Here is a 22,172-nt window from a genome sequence, read left to right on the forward strand (position 1 = left end):
AGAACTGATGGTACTGGTTCCCTGGCATCAGGGGCTACAGAAAGAGGGGGAGAAGGACTTTTTTTCCCCTAGATGATATAACCATTTGGCTAGATGATGCGTTCTTCCCTATGAAATTAGGTAGCTACAATCAATGATGGTCGAGCAACCTCATCTAAAATTCTGCTGATGAGAAGGCCAGGGCAGGGGTTCTCCCTTGACCCTCAGGACAGCTAACACTGCGGAACAAACTTGCCTTTGCTGACTTCGTTGACTCAGCAGCCTCTTGTTCCTTTTTCATCTTTCTCATTTCAGGCGTGGAATTCTACGTGTTAATAAGCCCTGGAGCTAGTAGGCTGCCTAATGCTATGATTGTTGATCGATTTCTTTTCGACAATTACCATGTGAATTCCTTCCTGCGCTAAAAAGCCATAAGCCTGAAGGCAATTTGGGGCTGATCCACCCAACTTTTACTGAGTGCCTAGTATGTGTTAGGCACTGCGGAAGCTGAGGGATCATGGCCTTAGTGCTCTCGTAGCTTACATCCTGATGTGGGAAGACCATTGACGTGATAATTTCAGAGTGAAGTTAAAAGTACTACGCTATTAAGAGAAACAGGGGTTTGGGAAAATGGCTTAGCTGGTAAAGCGCTTGCCTTGCAAGCATGAGGACCTGAGTTTTATACCAGAACCTATGGAAGAAAAAGTGGATGCACATCTGTAATCCCAGCACTGAGGAGGCTGAGACAGGAGGATCCCTGGAGCCAGCCAGCCAGTTAGTCTACTTGGAAAGCTCCAAGTCAATGAGAGGCCCCCTCCCCTCTCACACACACGCACACGAGATGGGTGGCATTCCTGAGGAACAACACCTGATGTGCACACGCATGCATGAGCACCCACATACACATGTGCACCTGCACATACACATGAACATGCATACATACATGCACAAAGAAAAGGAGGAAAAATAGAAGGCCGTGCATGGTGTTACATGCCTTCAGTCCCAGGACTTGGGAGGCCGGGATAAGAGGATCACTGTGAGTTCAGGGTCAGCCTGGGGCTATACAGTAAGCTACAGATCAGCCTGGGCTAGAGTGAGAGCATGCCTCCAAAACAAAACGAAAGAAAGAAAAAAGAGGGTGCTAGGATGGGGACAACTTCAACTTCTGGTAGGGTGGTCAGGGAAGGCCTCTCTGGAGGTGCCACTTCAGTTGAGTGATAAACAGGACTATCCCCTGATGTCAGCATAAAGCATTCCAGGCCTAGGTCTACCGGTTCAGAGACTCTCCTCAACTACTTCTTGAAAATTCACCCATCTGTCACCCCTATCTTGTGTCCGCTTGCCACCAGAGGAATCTCTGTAGAGAGGACAGAACATGATAATACAGCGAGGATGGTGGCTCGGCTGCTTTTCCTGGTGAAAGTGGCAACTTTAATGAGCAGGAGTGTGACACGTTAAAGACAGGGTAGCTTTCACAGGATTCTGCAGAATGACGAAGGAACAAAAGTTCCCTCTCATCCAGCAGCAAGTCTCTGTAAAATCATCTGCATTTCCAGACCATCCTTAGAGAACTCTTCAAATGTCACCTTCTGTATGTCTCAGTTTTAAGGTTCTAACTTCTCATTATGAAGGTAAGATGTAATGTTATTTATTCTGAAAGAGACCTGGCAGCCCCCTGTTCTTGCTCGTGAACATTCAATAAGTTACTTACAGCATTACAGTCACACACAACTTAGTAGACATTGACCTTCAAGGCAAAGCCCCACCCTCACAATTAGGCTACAAGAGATACTCTATCTCCTCCTTCACAAGGAACCTACCTTGAAAGCATGCTATCTTTGCCCGCCTGGTGCTCATGATAACCTTTTGGTAAGAGCAACAGATGCCTCTTAGGGACTCCTTCAGAACTAGACAACTGGCTCATGTTGTACCAGCAACAGCATCATAGCCTCATGTCCATTGGTTAGGTGGATGAGCACATGACCTGTACTGGTCCAATGAGACTGAGTCTTGAGGCTTTTGCTAGGGTGACTTGGAAAGAGGTACTCTCTTTAAAAATATTTTTATTTATTTATTTGAAAGAGAGAGAGACACACACACACCCAGAGAAAAAGAGTGAGTATGGGCCTCTTGTCATTGCAATCAAATCCCAGACACATGTACCAATTTGTGCATCTGCCTTTATGTGGGGAGGACTGGGGAATTGAACCCAGGCTTTGAAAGCAAGGACCTTTGAGTGGGACTCTCTTGGATTTGAAGTTGTTAAGAAGTGAGAACAAAGCCTGGAGTTGCTGGCAGCCAGCTTGCTATTATGTACCAAAGAGGCCATCAGAGAGTGAAAAGCAAGCAAGAGCAAACACAGGAGATCTTGTCTGATCCCCTTGGTTCAGCCAGGCTGAAGTCGTGACCTTTCAGTAACACATTCCCCCGGTGTTTTACCAGTCTATGATGGGTTTCCATTGTTTACAATTAAAAAAAAAAAAATCCTGACTAAATGGGAACATTTCAACCTATTTGTTATAAATTAAAACCCTCGCTATCAACTATTAGAGGTTTCCTTTTGAAAAGCTGCCCAGCCTCAAGAAGCTTCTGTCAAAATCTGTTGTGAGTGCCTTGTACCTGAGAGAGACCCTGAAGAATTCTCCTCCTTGACCTAATTACAAATATTTTTTTTTAAAAAAGCAGACTCCACAGCTATCCTGAGATTGCCAACTGGCCCATTTAGAAAATATTTGCTCATAAGAATGGTGGCAGACAGAGTAATCATGAAGATTGGCAATTGACACTCTTGAGTTATTTTCTAAGTATCTGGCATATAATAGTGGGAATCATGAACTTAGATAAAAGCCAGAAAATCCATCAGTCTCTTTCTCCCCCAGAGACAATGTTCCCTCACAATGCCCAGCTTTTTGGGGGGTGGGGGATTGAACATAAGGCCTTGTGCATGCTAGGCAAGTGCTGCTTGGTCACCAAACTACATATCTGGATGAAAAGCTGATGTTATTTAAAAAAAATTACTTATTTGCATGTGGATGTGCAGGCCAGGGTTTCTGACAATTGCAAATGAATTCCAGATGCATGTACCACTTTGTGACTAGCTTTACATGTGTGCTGGGGAATTGAATATGGGCTGGCAGGCTTTGCAAGCAAGAAACTAATCACTGAGCCATTCTCAGCCCCATAACTTATACCTCAAGGACCATGCCTACTAATGTTGATATGTGTTGGTGTGCAAATTGGCTCTCAGGTAGAGAAATGTCCATCTTAACTAAATGGAATTCCTTTGGGTATATTCATTCTTGTTGATAGTTTGCTACATTATTTTTTAAAATCAGTAAATTATGGAACATGCTAGTTTGAGACATTTAAAATTTTTTTATTTTATTTTTTACCTCTGAAAATATTGCTGTGTGGGTTATGATGAGCTTTAATTGAATTTCTAAGGGCTTTTTGATCCCAAGAGTTTTAAGAAAGTAATTTTCAATCTGTATTCTATGGACCCTGGGATTTTTTATTTTATTTTATTTTATTTTTGGTTTTTTGAGGGTAGGGTTTCAGTCTAGCCCAGGCTAACCTGGAATTCACTATGTAGTCTCAGGGTGGCCTTGAACTCACGGTGATCCTCCTACCTCTGCCTCCCGAGTACTGGTATTAAAGGCGTGCACCACCACGCCCGGCTGGACGCTGGGATTCCGTAGAGCTTTCTTAGACCACTGAGATGGAGGAGGATGCCTGGCTTCCATTTGAGCAACTCTGTCTTGATAGGTTATTGCCTTATGAGTACCCCAGACACATGTTCTATGAAGATTTGAGTTCAAGCGGTTTGTTTGAGAGGTGGCCCTGAGAAACATTAGCTGGGTAGTGGGAAATTAACAGGGGGATGGGAGGAAGCCAATAGAGGTATGGGAGAGTCAATTAGTGCTGGGGTAGCAGGCTTTCAAACTGGAGACAGTGTTTTAATTATTATTCAACAGCAGGAGATGCCATTGAAAAAAATCTCTCAAGATTTTTTTTTTCTTTCAAGATTCTGCGCATGAATCTCAAGAGGCAAGCCACAGCATATGGGCCGTGTGGTCAAACACTGCGGTGGGCCAGGGAGGCAGAGGGAGCAAGGAGGAGGCATGGGCAAAAGCCTTTACTTTGGTTCCTGTGGGAAACAACGGGTCATCAGGGAAAGCAGGCATGAGAGGCTGGGTGGAGCGGTCCTGGCAAGACTCCTGAGGCAGAGGGACTCTCCTCAGTGGTCTGGTGTTCTCAGCCCTGGGGTGATTCAAGCAGAGGACTCCTGGCCCACAGTAAGAGCCTGGCCATCTAAAAGATGTGGCTGAGTTGTGGTTTCTGGACTTGTTGGTTTGCATCTGGGAAGCAGGTTGGCAGGGGCTTCCTTCCTGTGACAAGGAAATGGGTGGTCCTGGGATGGGCAGTTCCTCTGGAAACATCAAAGTCTCCATGTATGGGCATGAAATGCAGAAACTAAAATGTGTGACTATTTCAACCGTGTGGTTGACACCTCAGAATTCCCAGCCTGGGTACTTATGGTTCATTTCAATCTCTCATTGGCAGGGAACCCTCCTCAGACTATTAACCACCAAACACTTCTGGCCAGCCAGGGCAGAGAAGCTCATGACTCAAGGAGGAAGCTGTGGGTCTGAGCTGAGGGGATACTCAGGCTGGGGAGGCATCTGCCTCAGGCATGCTGTATACTTTGTGTTTTAGCAAGGGTGTATCATGGAAAATGGGATGTTTTACTGATTTTAGAAGAAAGGAGCTTTGAAAACTATTTTAAAAGATTTGGTGATAAATCAAACATCTGGCACCTCAGTTTTCCCTTTTATTTGATATCACTTTGGTGTGAAGGTAAAATTCTAGTTAACGATGCACCTGGGGACCAGGCGATGATTTCTTTCTTGTACCCTGTCCCAGCTGGGTGACTGAGACCAGAGTGTCTGGGGATTGTGCTTGCTCAGCAGTTGTTAGTCAACTTTAACCTGTGACAACAGTGAAAGAGCAGACAACTGGGTCAAGAGCCGCGCCCCCAAGCTCCAAGCTCCCTCTCCTTTTCCGTTACCTTCCTCCCCACCCCATCTCTCATGGATCCTATCTCCATTCCTAACCCTAGCTCATCCATTTGGGGACTAGTCATCTTTTCCCCCTAACTGTTGAAAAAAAAAATTTCAATGACTTTTAGTGCTTTACTTCTTCAACCGACATTGACTAAGGGTTAATTACACATAACAGTGACTTTAGGCATTCAGGACTTTTAGGATCTGCTGTGGACCTAGGATGGGCAGCCTAGACATAGAGACCAGGAGAAATTTTGTTCATAAAAACTCTTCACCATATAATGACACAACCAGAAGCCATACATTGTTACTAGAAAACTTTTAGTGCCAGGGATGGGATACCTTTCAGTGAGTTGTTGATCAGGGAGGTTCCTGATGCCCCAAAAACATTATAAGGCCATTGCCAAGTTTATTGATTTTTCCCACCAGAGATATATGGTAAGACCCTATTGGTCCACATGTCTGGACTACAAGGTCACTGAGGAATCAAGCTGGAGCTGAGCTGAAAATCTCCACCCTGTAGACCAGCTGACTGAAATCTGGAAAAAGCTACACTGTATGCAGTCCTATGGGAGACAGAAGTCATCAGCAGTGAAAACAGTGGACACTGCAAGCCTTAAGTTTGGCCAGCCAGGCCAAATGACTGAACAGTACAATAGTGGCATGTCTATTATGGGGGAAACCAACTGCTCTTTAACTGGACTGGAGGCCTGCTTTGTGGGAGGGAATACATGACTGGTACTGAAACCCTAATAAAAAGCCCATGGTGGGGGTGGTCATGAGCTTTGGGAGTGTAACACCTGCTCTTATCTGGCTATATTATTGGCATATATTATGCTCACCAAACTGCCCTGTAAGCACTTTACTTAATGTTCATACCATATATTAATGCTACTCTCACTTTTTATTAGAGAAGTTTCTCTTTTCAGATGGCAGTGACCACTTGAATGATCCAAAAGGCATCATAGTGCTGAGAAAAAGTGACAAAGGAGTATTCTGTCCTAAAATATCTCAATCATATCTTCCAAGTTTGCAAATGCTGCATGTAGACATGGCTGACTCTGGTAACCTGTATCTCTGCCTGGTGTGGGTCTCACTCTGCTCTAGGTTAGCAACAGAGCGGGGAAGGCAGCCATGTTGAAGGTTTTTCCTTCTCCAGAATTCATGGGCTGCTATTTTGGAAGTGTTAGCTTGGGAAGCAGGACCTATTGGTAGGTAATAAGGTCATAAGGACTCAAGGCAAGGGGTCATTATAAAGGGTGAGCTCAGCCCCTCTTGCTCTCTTTGTCCTTCTACCCTCTAGCATGTGACTATGCAGCAAAAAAAAAGCCTTTACCAGATCTTGGGACTTCCCAACCTCCAGAGGGACAAGAAAATTCATTTCTGTTCATTCTAATTTGCTCAGCTTTAGGTATCTTGCTACGGAATTACAGAACAGACTGAGATAGAAATCAAACCTCCTGGCCCTACCTCTGCCTCAGTAGGCCAGCCCCCCTCCCCTGTGAGATTGTTCCAGCAGTTCACTGTATCTATGATTCACACTTTTGGTAGGGGGTAGCTTTGCCTCTCCCCAGACCCTAAGAGCAGCCTGTGTTGTCCACCAGGAAATGTCGAAGGAATGATTGTGAATCAGCACACGTGGCCATGGCAGCGTGCAACATCTTCACTGGTTCTTACATACTTCAGGTGACCATAAATGTTGACCAACAGAACAAACCTATGAGCGAATGAGGTGAAGTGGCATGGGGTACCGAGTGGCGGGTGTGACATGGTACTGATTGGGAATGCATGAAAACAGGAGGCATAAAATCTGCTTTCTTATACAAGCGCGACCAGCGTAATTGAAAAATACAATGTCCCTTGATCTGGAAGTCGCTTTACTAGGTAGGTGATAATTATACTTCAGCCAGCACTAAAACGGTTACAATTTGAAAATGTCGTTAAGGCACACAGGGCAATTATGGTTGTTTGTCCCAGTGTTGTTTTTTTTTTTCTTTTTTTCTTTTTTTAATGGATTCAATTTCACTCTTTTAGACGCTTTATGGAGCACATGTTTGTGGGGCCCAGATTAGCAGCCTCAGGCAAAACACCAGCTCAGGGGAACAGGTGCGCCCTGGCTCATCCCACGTGTGATTTAGGGACCCAACAAATATCCCGTGGAGCTCGCACCTGTTTTTAGACTCTGCAAAAGGTGCACACAGTTCTGGGTCTGGGTCCAAAACGTGCTCCATTTCCTTCGGGGATTTCTCATACATCTTTTTTCTCTCAGTCAGGCCTCTGCTTGTCTCCACTGGCGGGAAGTCGTAGTACCCCTTCCTCTTGGCTTTGAGGCGCAGCTTGTTCCGGTAGTGCTCGATGTCTGACTTCTGCTTCAGAGCCTTGTTCACCTGGGAGAGAGACGGCCTCAGATTCACACCCGACCCAGCATGGCCTTTCGCAACATGGGTCGTAGGGATGCTTTCAAGGAAAAGAACGCCTACACTTCACCTCTGGTCTTCTGAACCAGCTACATGACCCACCTGTGACCCCTTCCAACACCTGACCACATACAGTGTGGAGGCTGGCACTCACCAAGTCACCCAAGCTTTCTGGCCTCCAAGTCTGTCCCAACTCTGCTGTGAACTCTTACTCCACACCCTTCACTAAGACTCTTAGCCCTTTGGTTCCCACTCTGCTCACACCCTGTGGTTCCTCAGAATGGAGGGCCTCTGACCAGTCAGGCCAACTAGAGTCTAGCTGTAGTCCTGACAATCCCATGGTCCTCCCCTGGTTTTATTCTACAGGTAACGTCTGCCTGATACTTCAGGAAGGAGTAAGGGCTGGGGTGTAGCTCAGTGGTAGAACTGCCTAGCTTTCAGGAGACCCTGGGGTTCAGTTACCAACACTGAAAAAAAAAAAAGCAAACAAAGAGCTCAATAAAATATCAGAGAGCAACCTGGTTAATGTCGCTCTGACCTGTGATAGATATAAGCTGATGACTGTGTTTCATAAATGACACATGATGCAGAGGTTATACCTACATCTCTGAACTTCCTATGGTATTATTTTGTTTTCTTTGAAAAAAAATTCCCTAAAGGAGAAATTTATGGCTTGAAACCAGCCACCCATAAGAAAAAAAAAAAACAAAAACAAAAGCACAAAGCCGTGTTCGTCAAGTTCCACAAGGCAGCAGACGACAGTGAACAGGTCAGGGCCCTCTTACAACCTCAATGCCAGCAAGATCCATCTCTTCAGCTACCCAAATGTAGCAATAATCCATTTCTGGACAGGGAAAATGCCCATGTGTTCTCCTTGTGTGACACGGTGATGCGCCTCCAGGAGAAGGGATTTGTCCCATATTTGGAGTCTGTCTCCATGACGATCGTATCATTAAGCTGGGACAAAAAGATCCGAGCATGGGGCCATTATGTGGGACCAGAACTAGATAGCAGGTTCTCATCAAAGGCAGTTATCAGTGCATTAGCGTCAATCTCAGAGGCTGCTGTGTGGGGGCAGAACTGCGTCTGAGGAAAGACTTGGTGCTTGTGGTTGTTTTTTTTTTTAAGTTTATTTATTTATTAGAGAGAGAGAGAAAGAGAGAATGGGTGTGCCAGGGCCTCCAGCCACTGCAAACTCCAGACACATGCGCTACCTTGTGCATCTGGCTTATGTGGGTCCTGAGGAATTGAACCTGGGTCCTTTGGCTTTGCAGGCAAATGCCTTAACCACTAAGCCATCCCTCCAGCCCTATGGTTGGTTTTGACAGGACAGCAATCTTGTCACACTACAGAATTCAGGGAAAGGAAAGACATGGCCAGTTACTTTTTCCTTATTGATGAAACAATAATAATAATAGAGCACATGATGTGTGCCAGGTATTGTTCTAAGCGATTTAAGTTCCTTGACCCATTTTGTGAACAGAGATGCCCAGGCACAGAGGAATCAGTTAACTTGCCTAAGTGGCACAGACAGGAAGGGAAAGAGCTATAATTCAAACCCTGGTAGCATGAATTGTGTGGCCATCTTCTTTAAGGACAAAACCATTTCTCACCCATGGGCCACAATAAGACAGGGAAGGAGTACTGGACCCTGAATGAGAGCACCTGAACACCATGGTTGTCACAGTCATCTTCACTGTGGCCTTGAGTAAATGTGACCATCAGTTGGAATGGAAGTGTTCTGTAAGGACCTAACTGGCTATATTTACTACTACTACGTAGAAAGTTGTGTGGATATACCATATGTTGGTACCATCATTTCCATCCTCCCCGTCCCCGTTCTGCTAAGGGCCCTCCCCAGTGGGTTCGCGAGTATTCTCCCCCAGGGTTGTGGGTTATGAGATGTGAGAGCGTCAGTTAGTCATTTTAAGGGCGGGCGGATGCCTCTGGACATTCCCTTCCACTCTGTGGCTCTTACATGTTTTCCATCCCCTCATCTGCTAAACTCCCTGAGCCATGGTGGGTGGGTTTTAAGTCTACTTTAGTGTTGGGCTCTCAGCAGGTTGCTTCAACAAGCACAGAGGATCCTAATGGACTATTTTTTTTTAAATTTATTTATTTATTTGAGGGCAACAGACACAGAGAGAAAGACAGATAGAGGGAGAGAGAGAATGGGCACGCCAGGGCTTCCAGCCTCTGCAAACGAACTCCAGACGCGTGCGCCCCCTTGTGCATCTGGCTAACGTGGGACCTGGGGAACCGAGCCTCGAACCGGGGTCCTTAGGCTTCACAGGCAAGCGCTTAACCGCTAAGCCATCTCTCCAGCCCCTAATGGACTATTTTTAATAGTTCTTAACCCATCACATCTTTTTGGCTAGCTCGGTCTTTTTGCCTAGCAACCAAGGGAACTTTCTGAAGTAGGCTCACACAACACTGTCCCAAGCATTAGAAGGAAATCAGTTTGCTGAGGACTTGTGACGTCTGGTTATACAGACCAGGGTGGTGGCATGTTCCTTGAGGTATGACGGGAAAGAAGCTTCACAGCTTGAGAAATTTCTCACCTGCTACAGATCATAACAGAAAAGTCTACTTTCCAAAACATAGGCATAAGGGGCCGGAGAGATGGCTTAGTGGTTAAGGCACTTGTTTGCAAAGCCTAAGGACCCAGGTTCAGTTCCCCAGATCCCATGTGAACCATATACACATGATGGCACATGCATTTGGAGTTTGTTTGCAGTGGCCAGAGGTCCTGATGTGCCCATTCTCTCTCTCTGTTTCTCAAATAAATTTTAAAAAATGAAAAAAGTCTATTTAAAAAAAAAAAAAACAACCATGTGGCCGGGCATGGTGGCGCACACATTTAATCCCAGCACTCGGGAGGCAGAGGTAGGTGGATCGCTATCAATTTGAAGCCACTCTGAGACTACATAGTAAATTCCAGGTCAGCTTGGGCTAGAGTGAGACCGTACCTTGAAACCTCCCCTCCGAAAAAAATGTGTATGTGTACATGTGTGCACACATATGTGTCACTGAGAAGCATCCATATGCAGGTATGTAAAGGTTCATGAAACATTTTTAGCTAATGGATGACTCTGGCAGAAAACTGAGGAATGACAGTTTAAACCTGACTTCTTTTTCTTCCTGTGAGATATCGCTCCTGTTTCCCACCTACTAATCATTCATCTGGCATCTATCTAGTATCTTGAATTTTCTTTGATTAAAAATCAGCACTCTGACATATATTACAGATTTTTTGGATTCAAGGGAAAGGTAATTAACATCATGATGCCTGCTGATATTACTCAAAAAGCAGCAAGTGAGTTGTTTCAAATTTGCTCAAAGGAATAAATACTATTTCAAAGACTACGGCAGGCTACTTCCTTGTCCACATGAGAGTATGCTTTTTCTCTTTCCCCTCAATTTACCTTTCTGTGGATAGTCTAACTAGTGGAAGATGGCAAAGACCTCAGGCTATCCATGTGAAGTGTTGGGGAAGGAGACCTTCTAATGCTTGTCTTCATAACCACAAGTGCTAATAATATTTCCTCTGAACTTGCTTTTTTTTTTTTTTTTTCAGCACTGAAAACTGAATCCAGGGTCTTGCGCATACTAGGCAAGAACTCTACCACTGAGCTATAACCCTGAGTCCTCCCTCTGGGCTGAAAGTGGAAAATGCCCTGAATAATCTTGCTTGGTGACTTTACGGAGTCATCCCACTGAGGCCTGGCTCAGGCAGAGGTATGCCTGGACAGCAGCCTTATCCTGCATGCAGGGTGGTCACTCCTGAATCCAAATCCCTGCGGCCCCGCTGGACCGTGAGCAGGCTGGGCCACAAGCACTCACCTCCCCATTGAGGACCGTGGAAGGTTCGTGGCTCCTGTCGGAGGCAGGGTGCGCCGCGGGCAGCGCCGAGGGCTTGACGGCGATGAGCTGCACCGACCCAGAGGACGAGTCGAAGGGATCTGCCGCGGCCTTGCCGGAGCTGCCAAAGAGACCGGCTCCCTCCTCTTCTTCACTCGCTGCCACTGAAGCCCAGACACAAACACGTGGGTTTATGATGTGCAGAGCTGCGGGGTTGGGAAGTGTGGCTCGCTGCCTAAGGACATTACTCTAAATCCCCTCAGATACAACAGCGTCTGGCTCGGCTAATGGCTTGTTGCTGTCCTTGGTTTTCATTTAAATTTGAGATTTATACTATTTATCCAGATGTGGAGTCATCAAAGGGTAGGGCAGATTTTTTTTTCAAGGCTTGAGTATAAACAGTAAGAGCCAGTCTTTCAAGACTGTGACAGAACACATTTGAAAATATAAACAGGGGCTGGAGGAATGGCTCAGAGGTTAGAGGCACTTGCTTGCAGAGCCTGATGGCCTTGGGTTCGATTCTCTGGTACCCATGTAGAGGCAGATACACAAGGTGGTGTGTGTGTCTGGAGTTCAATTGCAGACACTCTGGTGTGCCTATTATCATTCTCTCTCTCTCTCCCTGTCTGTTTGCAAATAAATAAAAATAAATAATAGTAAATATGTTCTCTGTGGAAATGGGAAAGGTGAATTTGACCAAACTCTGCAAGTAATTGTAAAGTCTGGATGTCACCAGACTAACAGCATTTGGTTCAATCTTTGTTGCCAAAGCTACCAATATTAAGGTGACAAGTTTTCATAAGTCAACCAGCCACACTCATTGCTGTGGTTAGATTTTTTTCTTTCTGAAGGCTGCTTCTCCAGTGAACTTGGGTTTCATTTTCTTTCGCTTGTCTAGAACAAACCAAAACAAAAAGCTTAGAAATAACCACCAGCAAAGCCAGCTTAAAGCTGTGGACAAGTCGTCTATTTAAATGGACTGACTGTCACCTACACTATGTTAAATTCATTCTCCCATCTGACACATCATTCTGCTACAATGGCTGAACGACACCAGTTGGCTCTGTGCTCCCCTAACTAAGGCGAAAGAAGCAGGTCCAGGGCCAGCAGCATCTCATTGGCCCACCTGTTCTTAAAGTGTATTCTTAGGAAGTCGGTATAGGAATGACAGCTTATTGAGCAGGTCTTGGCAAGAGATAAATTAAGCCTATTTAAGCGGCTGAACTAGTAGACAGTTCAAAAGCAAAACAGGTGTTATATAAAACATAAATGTAACAGACGTGCACTCATCTTCCCTCCTGCCTGCTCAAGAGACTAGGATGTTATTTAAATTGAGAAACATGTAGTTTAGATCATTCTGTCACTTATGATCACAGAAGATCTGTCAAATTAAACCAAGTAAGTTGTTATTTTACTATGTACAACGCCTTGCAGTCTGACAAGGGGTTATAATTGGATTTTTTTTTAAGCTCATGAACTGGTTTGCAGATACCAGGCCATTCAAACAACCGATGACAGAGGAAAAGTCTGTCAGAATCATCACTGCATGCACACATGCATTTTCAGAGAGGGGTTTTGCTATGCATACCCTGCCTGGCCTCCAGCATTACCTCCCACCTGGACAATGACTGCAAAAGCCTTGCATGGAAGCCAGCCCCTTTCTCACTACCTCACACTCATGTAAATGACAGTTTCAGAAATGTCGGTGCGCTGCCTTCCCAGAGTTGGTCATAAGAAACCATGATGGCTTCTACCTGGCTCTGTCTTGGGTCGTTAGTCTTGGCAAACCACATGTCAGGTCCTCAGGACACTCCAGCAGCCCTAATCAAAGGTATGGTGGCAAGAACTGAGGCCTCACACCAACAGCCACTGAGTGAGCCATCTGAAGGTTTAGTCAAGACATTAGGTGATTATAGATCAGGCCAACACGACTGTGACCTTATGACAGACATCGAGATGAAGCAACCGAGCAAAGTCACTTCTAGGTTCCTGAGTTGTAGATATTATGAGAGATGTAGATGCAATTTTAGGTTGCTAGAGGTAGTGGGTTGAATCAGGTGTCCCCCCCCCAAAACACATGTGTGTGGAATGTCTGGCTCCCAGATGGTGGAGTCTTCCTGGGGGAGGTGTGTTGCTGGGGTGGACTTGGGGGTTTATTAGCCCTGGCTTGCCAGTTCCAGTTGACTCACTTTCCTACTGTTGTTGCCCACCAGCTACGTCCACCCGAGGTGATGTCCAGCTGCTGCTCATGCCATTCTTTCACCTGCCATCATGAGCTTCCCCCAGAGGTGTTAAGGCAAAATAAATCCTTTCCTTACACGAGCTTCTTTTGGTTGGGTGCTTTGTCCCAGCAACGAGAAAGTAACTATAACACTTAGGTGTATGAGTAATTTACTACTTGGCAATAACTAACTATATACCTTCTTAAAATTTTTTTGTTTATTTTTATTTATTTATTTGAGAGTGACAGGTAGAGAGAAAGAGGCAGAGAGAGAGAGAGAGAGAGAGAGAGAGAGAGAGAGAGAGAGAGAGAGAATGGGCACGCCAGAGCCACCAGCCACTGCAAACGAACTCCAGACGTGTGCGCCCCCTTGTGCATCTGGCTACATGGGTCCTGGGGAAACAAGCCTCGAACCTGGGTCCTTAGGCTTCACAGGCAAGGGTTTAACTGCTAAGCCATCTCTCCAGCCTCACTATATGCCTTCTAAGCAAACTCCCACTGCATAGCTCCCACTCTTGTCCCCTTTCCTAATATATACAGTCCACCAGCACCCTCAATGGGTGATCTTTTCCAAAGGGAAACACATCACATGAACACTTCTGACTCTGTGGGTTCTCGAAGCTCAAGGATAATTTACAAGTAGCATTACAGCCCTTTGCTGTTTAACTCCATCTGCCAATTACCAAGATTGGTCATTCCACATGCATGCAGGATATAAAAATCATACCTGATCTTATGAATATATACAAGTTTCATTTGTCAAATAAACATAAGAAAAGCAAGTCCACTTCATTGGCAAAGCAAAGAAAGAATAAAAACTGACACCATTTTTGAGCTAACCTCACAGACAAACCTTCCTTTCCCTCTTAATCTCAGACCTCTTCTCAAGACCTTTGACAAGAAAAGTAGTAATTCACCCTTGAAATGTTCAAATTCTTCTTCTTTCCCAGTCTCACAAGGTCTGCTTAGATTCCAGGATTCTGGTTTTAGGAAGATTGATTGTTCCTAAATGATTTCTAATATATTAATTTTTAAAATAAATGTTTAACTATTCAGGGAAAAATATATGTACATATAATTTTATGTTGTAATCTTAAATACCTTTCCCAAAGGTGATATTGAGTTTGGCTTAAGAGTTCAAACATCTATCTCCTGGGCCTGTCATATCACCATTGATAGTGTCCCTTCCTTTAAAAGTTCTTCTTTTCAGAAATGAGCAAGATTATTAGAAGCTGCCAATGCAACAAGCCTGGTGGGAAGCAGGAACAGCTTTCAAATGGAGCCTGGCTCATTAACATTTATTAATTAACCTTAGTCACCCTCGCCTCTAGATCAGACACAAGACCACAAGGCAGCAGTATTTGAATATCCCACACCCATAGAATGGATCATCTAGCGTCAGAGGCCACATTCACACAATTCCCACTCAAGACCTGCAAGGTGATTTCATACCATGATATTTCCTGCCTTCCTCTTGCTCATCTCCCAATGCAATCACTTATCTTAATGATCTTATTGGTAAACTCTTATTGATCTTAATGATCTGACTGGTTAACTCTTATATGCTTTTAAGATGAAAAAGGAATCATTCAATAATAAATGTGGGTTTCATAAGAGGTTGATTTAGAATTCTAATGTCTGATGAACTTCCCCATCTGTTAAGTTATACTTAAAAGTGCTTTGGTTCTATCATTTCTAAATGAAAATATCATATCTAAATTTCACTGAACAGAAACCTGTGGTTAAACAGAAGTGACCAATCCTGAAGATTTGCCAATGTAAATTAAATTTAAAAATTCAGTGAATTAAAAATTCAGTGTGGCAAAGCAAACTTGAAGGCAGGGAAGGATAACTTCCTAACAAAACAAATACAAACCTCCTCATGATGCAGTAATTGCATTTTATTTATACCCCCATCTGTTAGTCAAAGTGACCAAAATAGAAGAAGGAGGTAATAGCAAGGACAGACACAGGTATGGTGAAGGTCAGCAGGGACACTTGGAGCTGGCCAGTATCACTGGCTGTGGGTAGTAATGGGGTCAGGAACTTGCAGGCTCCTTCCTTCTCCATGGATTTAGCGCAAGTGAATAGAAAAGGCATTATTCTGTAAATGTCTATTGACTGACAGAAGACTGTACTTCTCACATTTTTAAATAAGGAAAAGGGCAGAGAACAATATGCCTATTGATCCCATTTTATAAAAGGAAACAAAGTCAGAGGACAAAGCACAAAGGTGTGTGTGTGTGTGTGTGTGTGTGTGTGTGTGTGTGTGTGTGTGTTCTGTTTCATATGCATAGTCAAAAGGCTGGAGAAAGACATGCACTCAATTATTCTGGGTCTTTTGACTCCTGAATGGATGAGTGGGGCATCACTGGGAGTGGGTGGTCTTTGACTTGACTTGACTTATAAACTCCAGAAGTATATTACGGAGAGACATCAGGAGGAAGGGAGAGGTTGGAGGCAGAGCTGGGAGGGCTCATCTCGCTTCGTTATAGGGTACTACCATACAGACATTTGTCAGCATCCTCAGGGATGTCTCCAGCTACCATTGCCATGTCTCCCACCTAAAATGGCCAAGCATTTGCATGTGACCTGCATTACATCCTCTCATACACCTTTTAAATTATCTCAAGGTGACTGATAATACATAATACAATGTAAATATATTGTATTGTTTATGAAATGATGACAAAAAGTTATGTATATGTTCAGTAGAGACACAATTCTTTCATGATTCCTCCAATCCACAGTTGGTGGATTCCGAGGTGTTAGAACCCTTTGGTATGAGGGCCAACTGTACTTAGTTAAAAACAATGTTCCCCTATGGGTTTCCTGGTCATTCTTTGTCTCTGCCATCACCCCCCACCCATGTCTCATAGCATCCTGCCTGGGAAAATTACTAAAACCGAAGTCCCTCGTTCCAGAGTTCTAGTGTTATGATTTTCAAACATTTCTTCTGCATTTCCTAGATAGAGAGCTGAAAGCAAGATTTCTGGTAGCCTCAGGCAGGAGAATCCAAGAAGTCACACGCTAATTCTGATGTGGAAAGCACAGTCTTGATCTCTAAGCACACACACAGGAAAATTCAAGAACCAGTCATGACAGCTTAAATGAGTGCTTCCAAAGTGGCACATGCATCTGGAGTTCCTTCACAAGAGGCCCCGTACTCCCATTCTTTCTTTTTACTTTAAATAAATAAATAAATAAATAAATAAAATTAAAAAGATAAACAAGTGCTTCATATAATAGATAGGCAGGGAAACAAGAACCATATTTTCTCCATAATACAAATCCATTGTCATAATGAGGCAGGCAGTTCAGGGCTGATAGGACCCTAAAGTGAACAGTTTTCTCTTGGCTAAATATGGGAGTTGTCTTTGGGCCTGTTGAACAAAATCTAGATTACTATACTTTACGAGAGAACAGAAACATCAGAAAGGGTCTGGCCATTCCTGATCTCTGCCACTTAGAGAGACCTTCTACACCCTTCCTAGAGAGGTAAGATTTCTGGGAAGATTGGCCTTTTCTAGAAATCCTGACTCTAGAACCTGACATCAGGACTAGACTGCCTAAACCCGGCATCCATTCATGGGGCTCTTAAGCAAACAAACAAACAGGCTGGGTGTGGTGGCACAGCCTTTAATCCCAGCACTTGGGGGGTGGGGGAGGCAGAGGTAGGAGGATCACTGTGAGTTCAAGGCCACCCTGAGACTACATAGTGAATTCCAGGTCAGCCAGGGGCTAGAGTGAGAGACCCTACCTCAAAAAACAAACAAACAAACAAAAAAAACCCAGCTTGAGTCTTGACAAGGCTTCCCAAATCCTGTCTGGCCTCCAAATTTGGATTCACTTGTATACAATGAGCCCCTGAAACTAATGAAGGGATATGAGTAAGAACTTGAAGGAGCTGGGCATGGTGGCACATGCCTTTAATAACAGCACTTGGGAGGCAGAGGTAGGAGGATCTCTGTGAGTTCGAAGCCAGCCTGGGACTACAGAGTGAGTTCCAGATCAGTCTGGGCTAGAGTGAGACCCTATCTCAGGAAGAATAAAAAAGAAAGAAATTAGAGGGAAACTTCAAGATGGGCAGCAATTTCAGAGATAAGTGTACTCTGTGGATCTTGTGCTACAAATTCTGTCCAATTCACCCAAGAATTAGAAAACTCAGTTTACTCTGCAGAGAAAGGGCAGAGGAGATGGGACAGAAAAATTCAGAGAGGGGCAAAGTGCTCAATCACCCAAGAGGTTCACAGCAGATTCCTGGCCCTTGTGGACAGAGTAGAGAGTCAGCACATTGGATGTGTAAGTGCATGCCCCCTGGATGTGTGTGTACACACTGCATGTGTAAGTGCATGCATACTGGATGTGTAACTTTGTGCACACTGAATGTGCAAGCGCATGCACACTATACATGCATTTGCGTGCACACTGGATGTGTAACTGTGCACACTGGATGTGCAAGCGCATGCCTGCGTGATCTCAAGTGGGAGGGGCTGGGGAGGTACTTGGTTCTCACCATTTCTCTTCCTTGCCTCTTCCTTTGTCACTTTCTGCTGTGCCATTCCGTTCTGGGGTGAGTGCCTCCCTGAGCTGGGCTTCCCTGATTCGTTGCTGATGACAGAGCCATTCTCACTGGGTGACCTACTGGAGGTAACCATAGCAACAGGATAGACAGTAAGTTTCAAGCAGAACAGCTTCCTCTCAAGGTCACTTAATTGTAGTATACGTCTGCAGCCTTTCATCCCAGTTTTACCAGTGAAGAGGACACACCACAGGAAAAGAAGATGAAAACTCCCCACACGACTTCACCATGAGGCGGCTGGTTGTTCTGCAGGGCTCTGCAGACAAGTTCAATGAGTGCAGCCCTCAGTCCCATCTGGTTCATTAACTCCTGGTGACTATGGTGACACTGTGTAGCATGCCCTCCCTTCAACACATAGCACTGGATGCTGAGTGTTGGAGTCACATGGACATCTCCAGACATGCATAAAACACCCTTCTCACTGGCTGTTCTCACCATGACACAGACCTTGACAACTACTAAAGAATAAGTCTCCCACCATGACGTCTTCACTCTTGTCAGTCTCTCAATCTCTCTCTCTTACACACACACACACACACACACACACACACACTTTAACTGTGGTAACAATAACTGCTTACATTTTGAGCCACCAATTTGCACTATTCCTTCAGGAAAGTTTTTGTGCACTTTCTCTACAGAGGTGAAGAGTGGTGTTCAGGGCAAAGCTGGGCAGTGACAAGTCATTCAGCTCCCAGAATACTCTCACTGTTTGTGACAACAACTTTAGATTCAGGAAAGCCATAGGGCCTTCATTCCTTTGCTCAGGGTGGGCGCTCTGGAATTCTGTGGTAAAGTAGGCTCTCACTGCTTAGAGGTTAGCTCTCCCTCAAGCTTCAGAGCATGTCAGTCCGTGGATGGACTTAGCAAAAAGCCCAAGGTTGGTAAGTCGGTAAAGTGCTTGCTTGCAAACTATATGGATCTGACTTTAATTCCCAGAACTCACATGAGAAGGTTGAACATGGTGGCATGTGTTTGTAATCCCAGCAGTGGGGAAGCAGTTTGATTCACTAATACCCATGTAAAGCCAAATGCACAAAGTAGCACATGTGTCTGGAGTTCATTCGCAGTGGCAAGAGGCCCTGGTATGCCCATATTCTCTTTCTCTCCATCTGTCTCTTAAATAAAATAAATATTTATAAAAAAACTTCTTAAAATGGAAGCAAATCAATTATTATCAAGTCATTGTTTTTCATCCTTTTTAATTTGTGAAGCTATTGTGTTATACCTCACAGGTCCATTCTGGACCTCATATGAATGAGAAAATGATGTTGCAAGATGGGGAAACCAGATACATTATTTCTAATGGTTTTGCCCTTGTATTTGGTACTTAAAATCCTCCCATAATCCACCAGGCTTGAACAGAGACAAAGTTTCTCCCACAGTCTGGGCAATAAAGCAGGCAGCCCTCAGTGAAATGTTATTTTTATGATAAAAATAAAGCAAATGTAGAGATTATACAGCAAAATAGAAATTGTTTCCTTTATCTTTATTTATTTCATATAATAATACTTATTAATAAAAATCTGGGGGTAAGGGACTAAGGAAATTGCTCAGTGGTTAAAGGCACTTGCTTGCAAAGCCTGCTGGAAAAGTTTTGATTCCCTAGTAACCATGTAAATCCAGATGCACAAAGTGGCACATGTGTCTAGAGTTTGTTTGCAGTGTCAAGAGGCTCTGGCTTGCCCATTTCCTCTCTTCCTTTCTCTCTCTCACACACAATTTTTTTTTTTAAATTAAGGATAAATATTGAACTCAATTTGTAAGATAGCAAAAGGTGTCTCCTTGCTAAACCAAAACAAAAATGCTTGTTTAAAACAAGTTTCTAAAATTAATGTCTACAAAATTTAAATTACTCAATTTGAATAGGTAAGGATTTTGATTCCTAGAAGTGCTATGTTAATGGCCCAATTTTAGTAATCATATTTCTTCTTATGTCTTCTAAACAGGTAATAAATAAGTTATCAATGTGACTTTATTGTACTTGGCAAGCATTATCATACAAATAATTGCTATAGGTAATACAATTGGTATATCAATTCAGATAAAATACCCATTGCTTTTTTTGTACATTTCAGCTCTGCTCTGCTCACTCCCCTCTGCTGGGGAGAATTTGAAGCAATGGTCCCAATTTGTTCAGACTTCTGTGTAATCCAGTGTTGGGGAATCTTCTCTTATAATGTCTCTGTACTTGATCATGATACTTGCTTTGACCAACAGGAAGGAAAGAAGAAATACTACATAAGGAAACTATAGAGAAATGGTTGCATTTGGGGGCTTATTTGGCTTGCTGTCCTAGAAGCCCTTATGAGAAATCCAGAGCTAGGGCTACCACAGACAGTGCTGTCAGCACAGGCAGTCTAGCTGACTCAAACTCTATCATCTAATTGGTGGTGCACGAATAACCTCAGGTGATATCAGCCAAGTCTGGCTCAGACCAGAAGAACCGCCTAGCAGAACTCAGCCTAAATTCTTCCTCACCAAAATCACAAGCTGAATCAATGGTGGTTGTTTTAAGCAATGAAGCTCTGGAATGGTTTGTTACAGGGCAATAGGTAATTCACATACCTTCAACCCTCTTTCCTACACTAACTGAACTTCATCCCTCTGTTTCTCTCTACCTCACTTTGAGGTACTAAGAACATCTGCAAGAAAACACAACCTTCTTTGTTTTTGTCCAGTACAAAATTTGTGTATTTGGTATGGAACACCCCTCCTTCCTCAAGCTATTTTGCCTCTTGGCTTCTTGAATTCTCCTCTCCTTACATCCTTCCTTGAAATGCTCTTCATGTTCCTTTGCTGATTCTTTTTTATTTCTTTTTGTTGTTGTTTTTTCAAACAAGGTTCTCACTCTAGCCCAGGCTGAATGGGAACTCATTCTGTAGTCCTAGACTGGTCTTGAAACTCACAGCAGTCCTCCTTCCTCTGCCTCTCAAGTGCTAGGATTTGCTATCCTTTGCTGATTGTTGCTCATCTTCTGCACCTCTAATTGCTACAGTGTCTCCATGGTTCAGTTCTTGAAGCTTTTCCCTTTTCTCTCTAGACTCTCCTAGGTGATTCCTTCTAGTCACAGACAATTTAAACTCTACTGTCTCTCACAACTATATTTCTACCCTAGGCTTCTCCTCTGAACACCAGACTTATGTAGTTAATGAGTTCTTAGTACCTCCATTTGTATGCCTATGGATGTCTCAAACTATGCTCACATCCACACTCTTGGTCTTCCCTAACACACAAGCTGATCCCTTCCCCTGCAGCCTTCACTGACATAACATATGGCAAATTCATTCAACAAATCCTGCTGCAGCTATCAGCAAATCTCCCAGTTTCCTTCACAGTATTTCCTTCACACCTTTGCTCTTCCATTATTTCTCTCTGCCTCCTCCATCACAAGATCCCTGGGGTCAGGAATTAACACCACACTTGTCAATGTTCTAATGCCAAAGAGCTCTGATCACAGCCACTCTTACACCACCAGGCCCATAGTTCATACCACTGTCTTTTTATCTGGATCCTGGAAGTAACCTCCTTGGGTCTCCTTCTTCTACTCTGCATACACATTATCCTATACAGTCTGTTTTCCACACAAAGCCAGAGCAGTCATTTACAACCATCATGTCATTTCTCTGCTTAAAACCCTTGTTATACTTCTGATCTTTGCTTACAATAAAATTCAAAGTTCAGGGAAGAAGGGAGGAGGGAGGCAGCTCTTTCCTCCTTCACAGTGATCTTGGGGAAGGGTGGATGGGTTGGCAATGAGAATGGTGTTCACTAGCCCAAATGCCTGTGATAGCCTTCACTGTCTTTTCATGAGACCACTGCAACATCCTTAAAATAAGTCTACTATCTTCTAACCTAACCACACCAACCTGTCATCCACATTGTCATGGGACTAGTCCTAAAATACAAGCTAGATGTCACTTCCCCTTTTAAAGAATTTTCAGTGATTATCCATTCTCTTAGAATCAAGTTCAGTTTCCTGAGCCCAGCAGTCAAGATCATTCACAACTTTAATCCATCTTCTGATTTCATTGTTCACTGTATCCAAA

The 22,172-nt window shown here is 43.9% G+C and overlaps 1 protein-coding gene across 1 annotated transcript in view; it reads right to left on the reverse strand.

Moving 5' to 3' along the window:
- Kiaa1549l (KIAA1549 like) overlaps window positions 1-22,172 on the reverse strand; it is a 338,970-nt gene that overhangs the window by 52,858 nt on the left and 263,940 nt on the right. Inside the window, exons 13-15 of the mRNA XM_045156985.1 lie at window positions 18,058-18,182; window positions 11,303-11,484; window positions 7,212-7,429 (exon numbers count right to left, since the gene is read on the reverse strand). Of these exons, the coding sequence (XP_045012920.1) occupies window positions 7,212-7,429; window positions 11,303-11,484; window positions 18,058-18,182 (525 nt within the window). The remainder of the gene's footprint in view (window positions 1-7,211; window positions 7,430-11,302; window positions 11,485-18,057; window positions 18,183-22,172) is intronic.

This window comes from Jaculus jaculus, chromosome 8, assembly GCF_020740685.1.
Source record: "Jaculus jaculus isolate mJacJac1 chromosome 8, mJacJac1.mat.Y.cur, whole genome shotgun sequence".
Lineage (NCBI taxonomy): Eukaryota > Metazoa > Chordata > Mammalia > Rodentia > Dipodidae > Jaculus > Jaculus jaculus.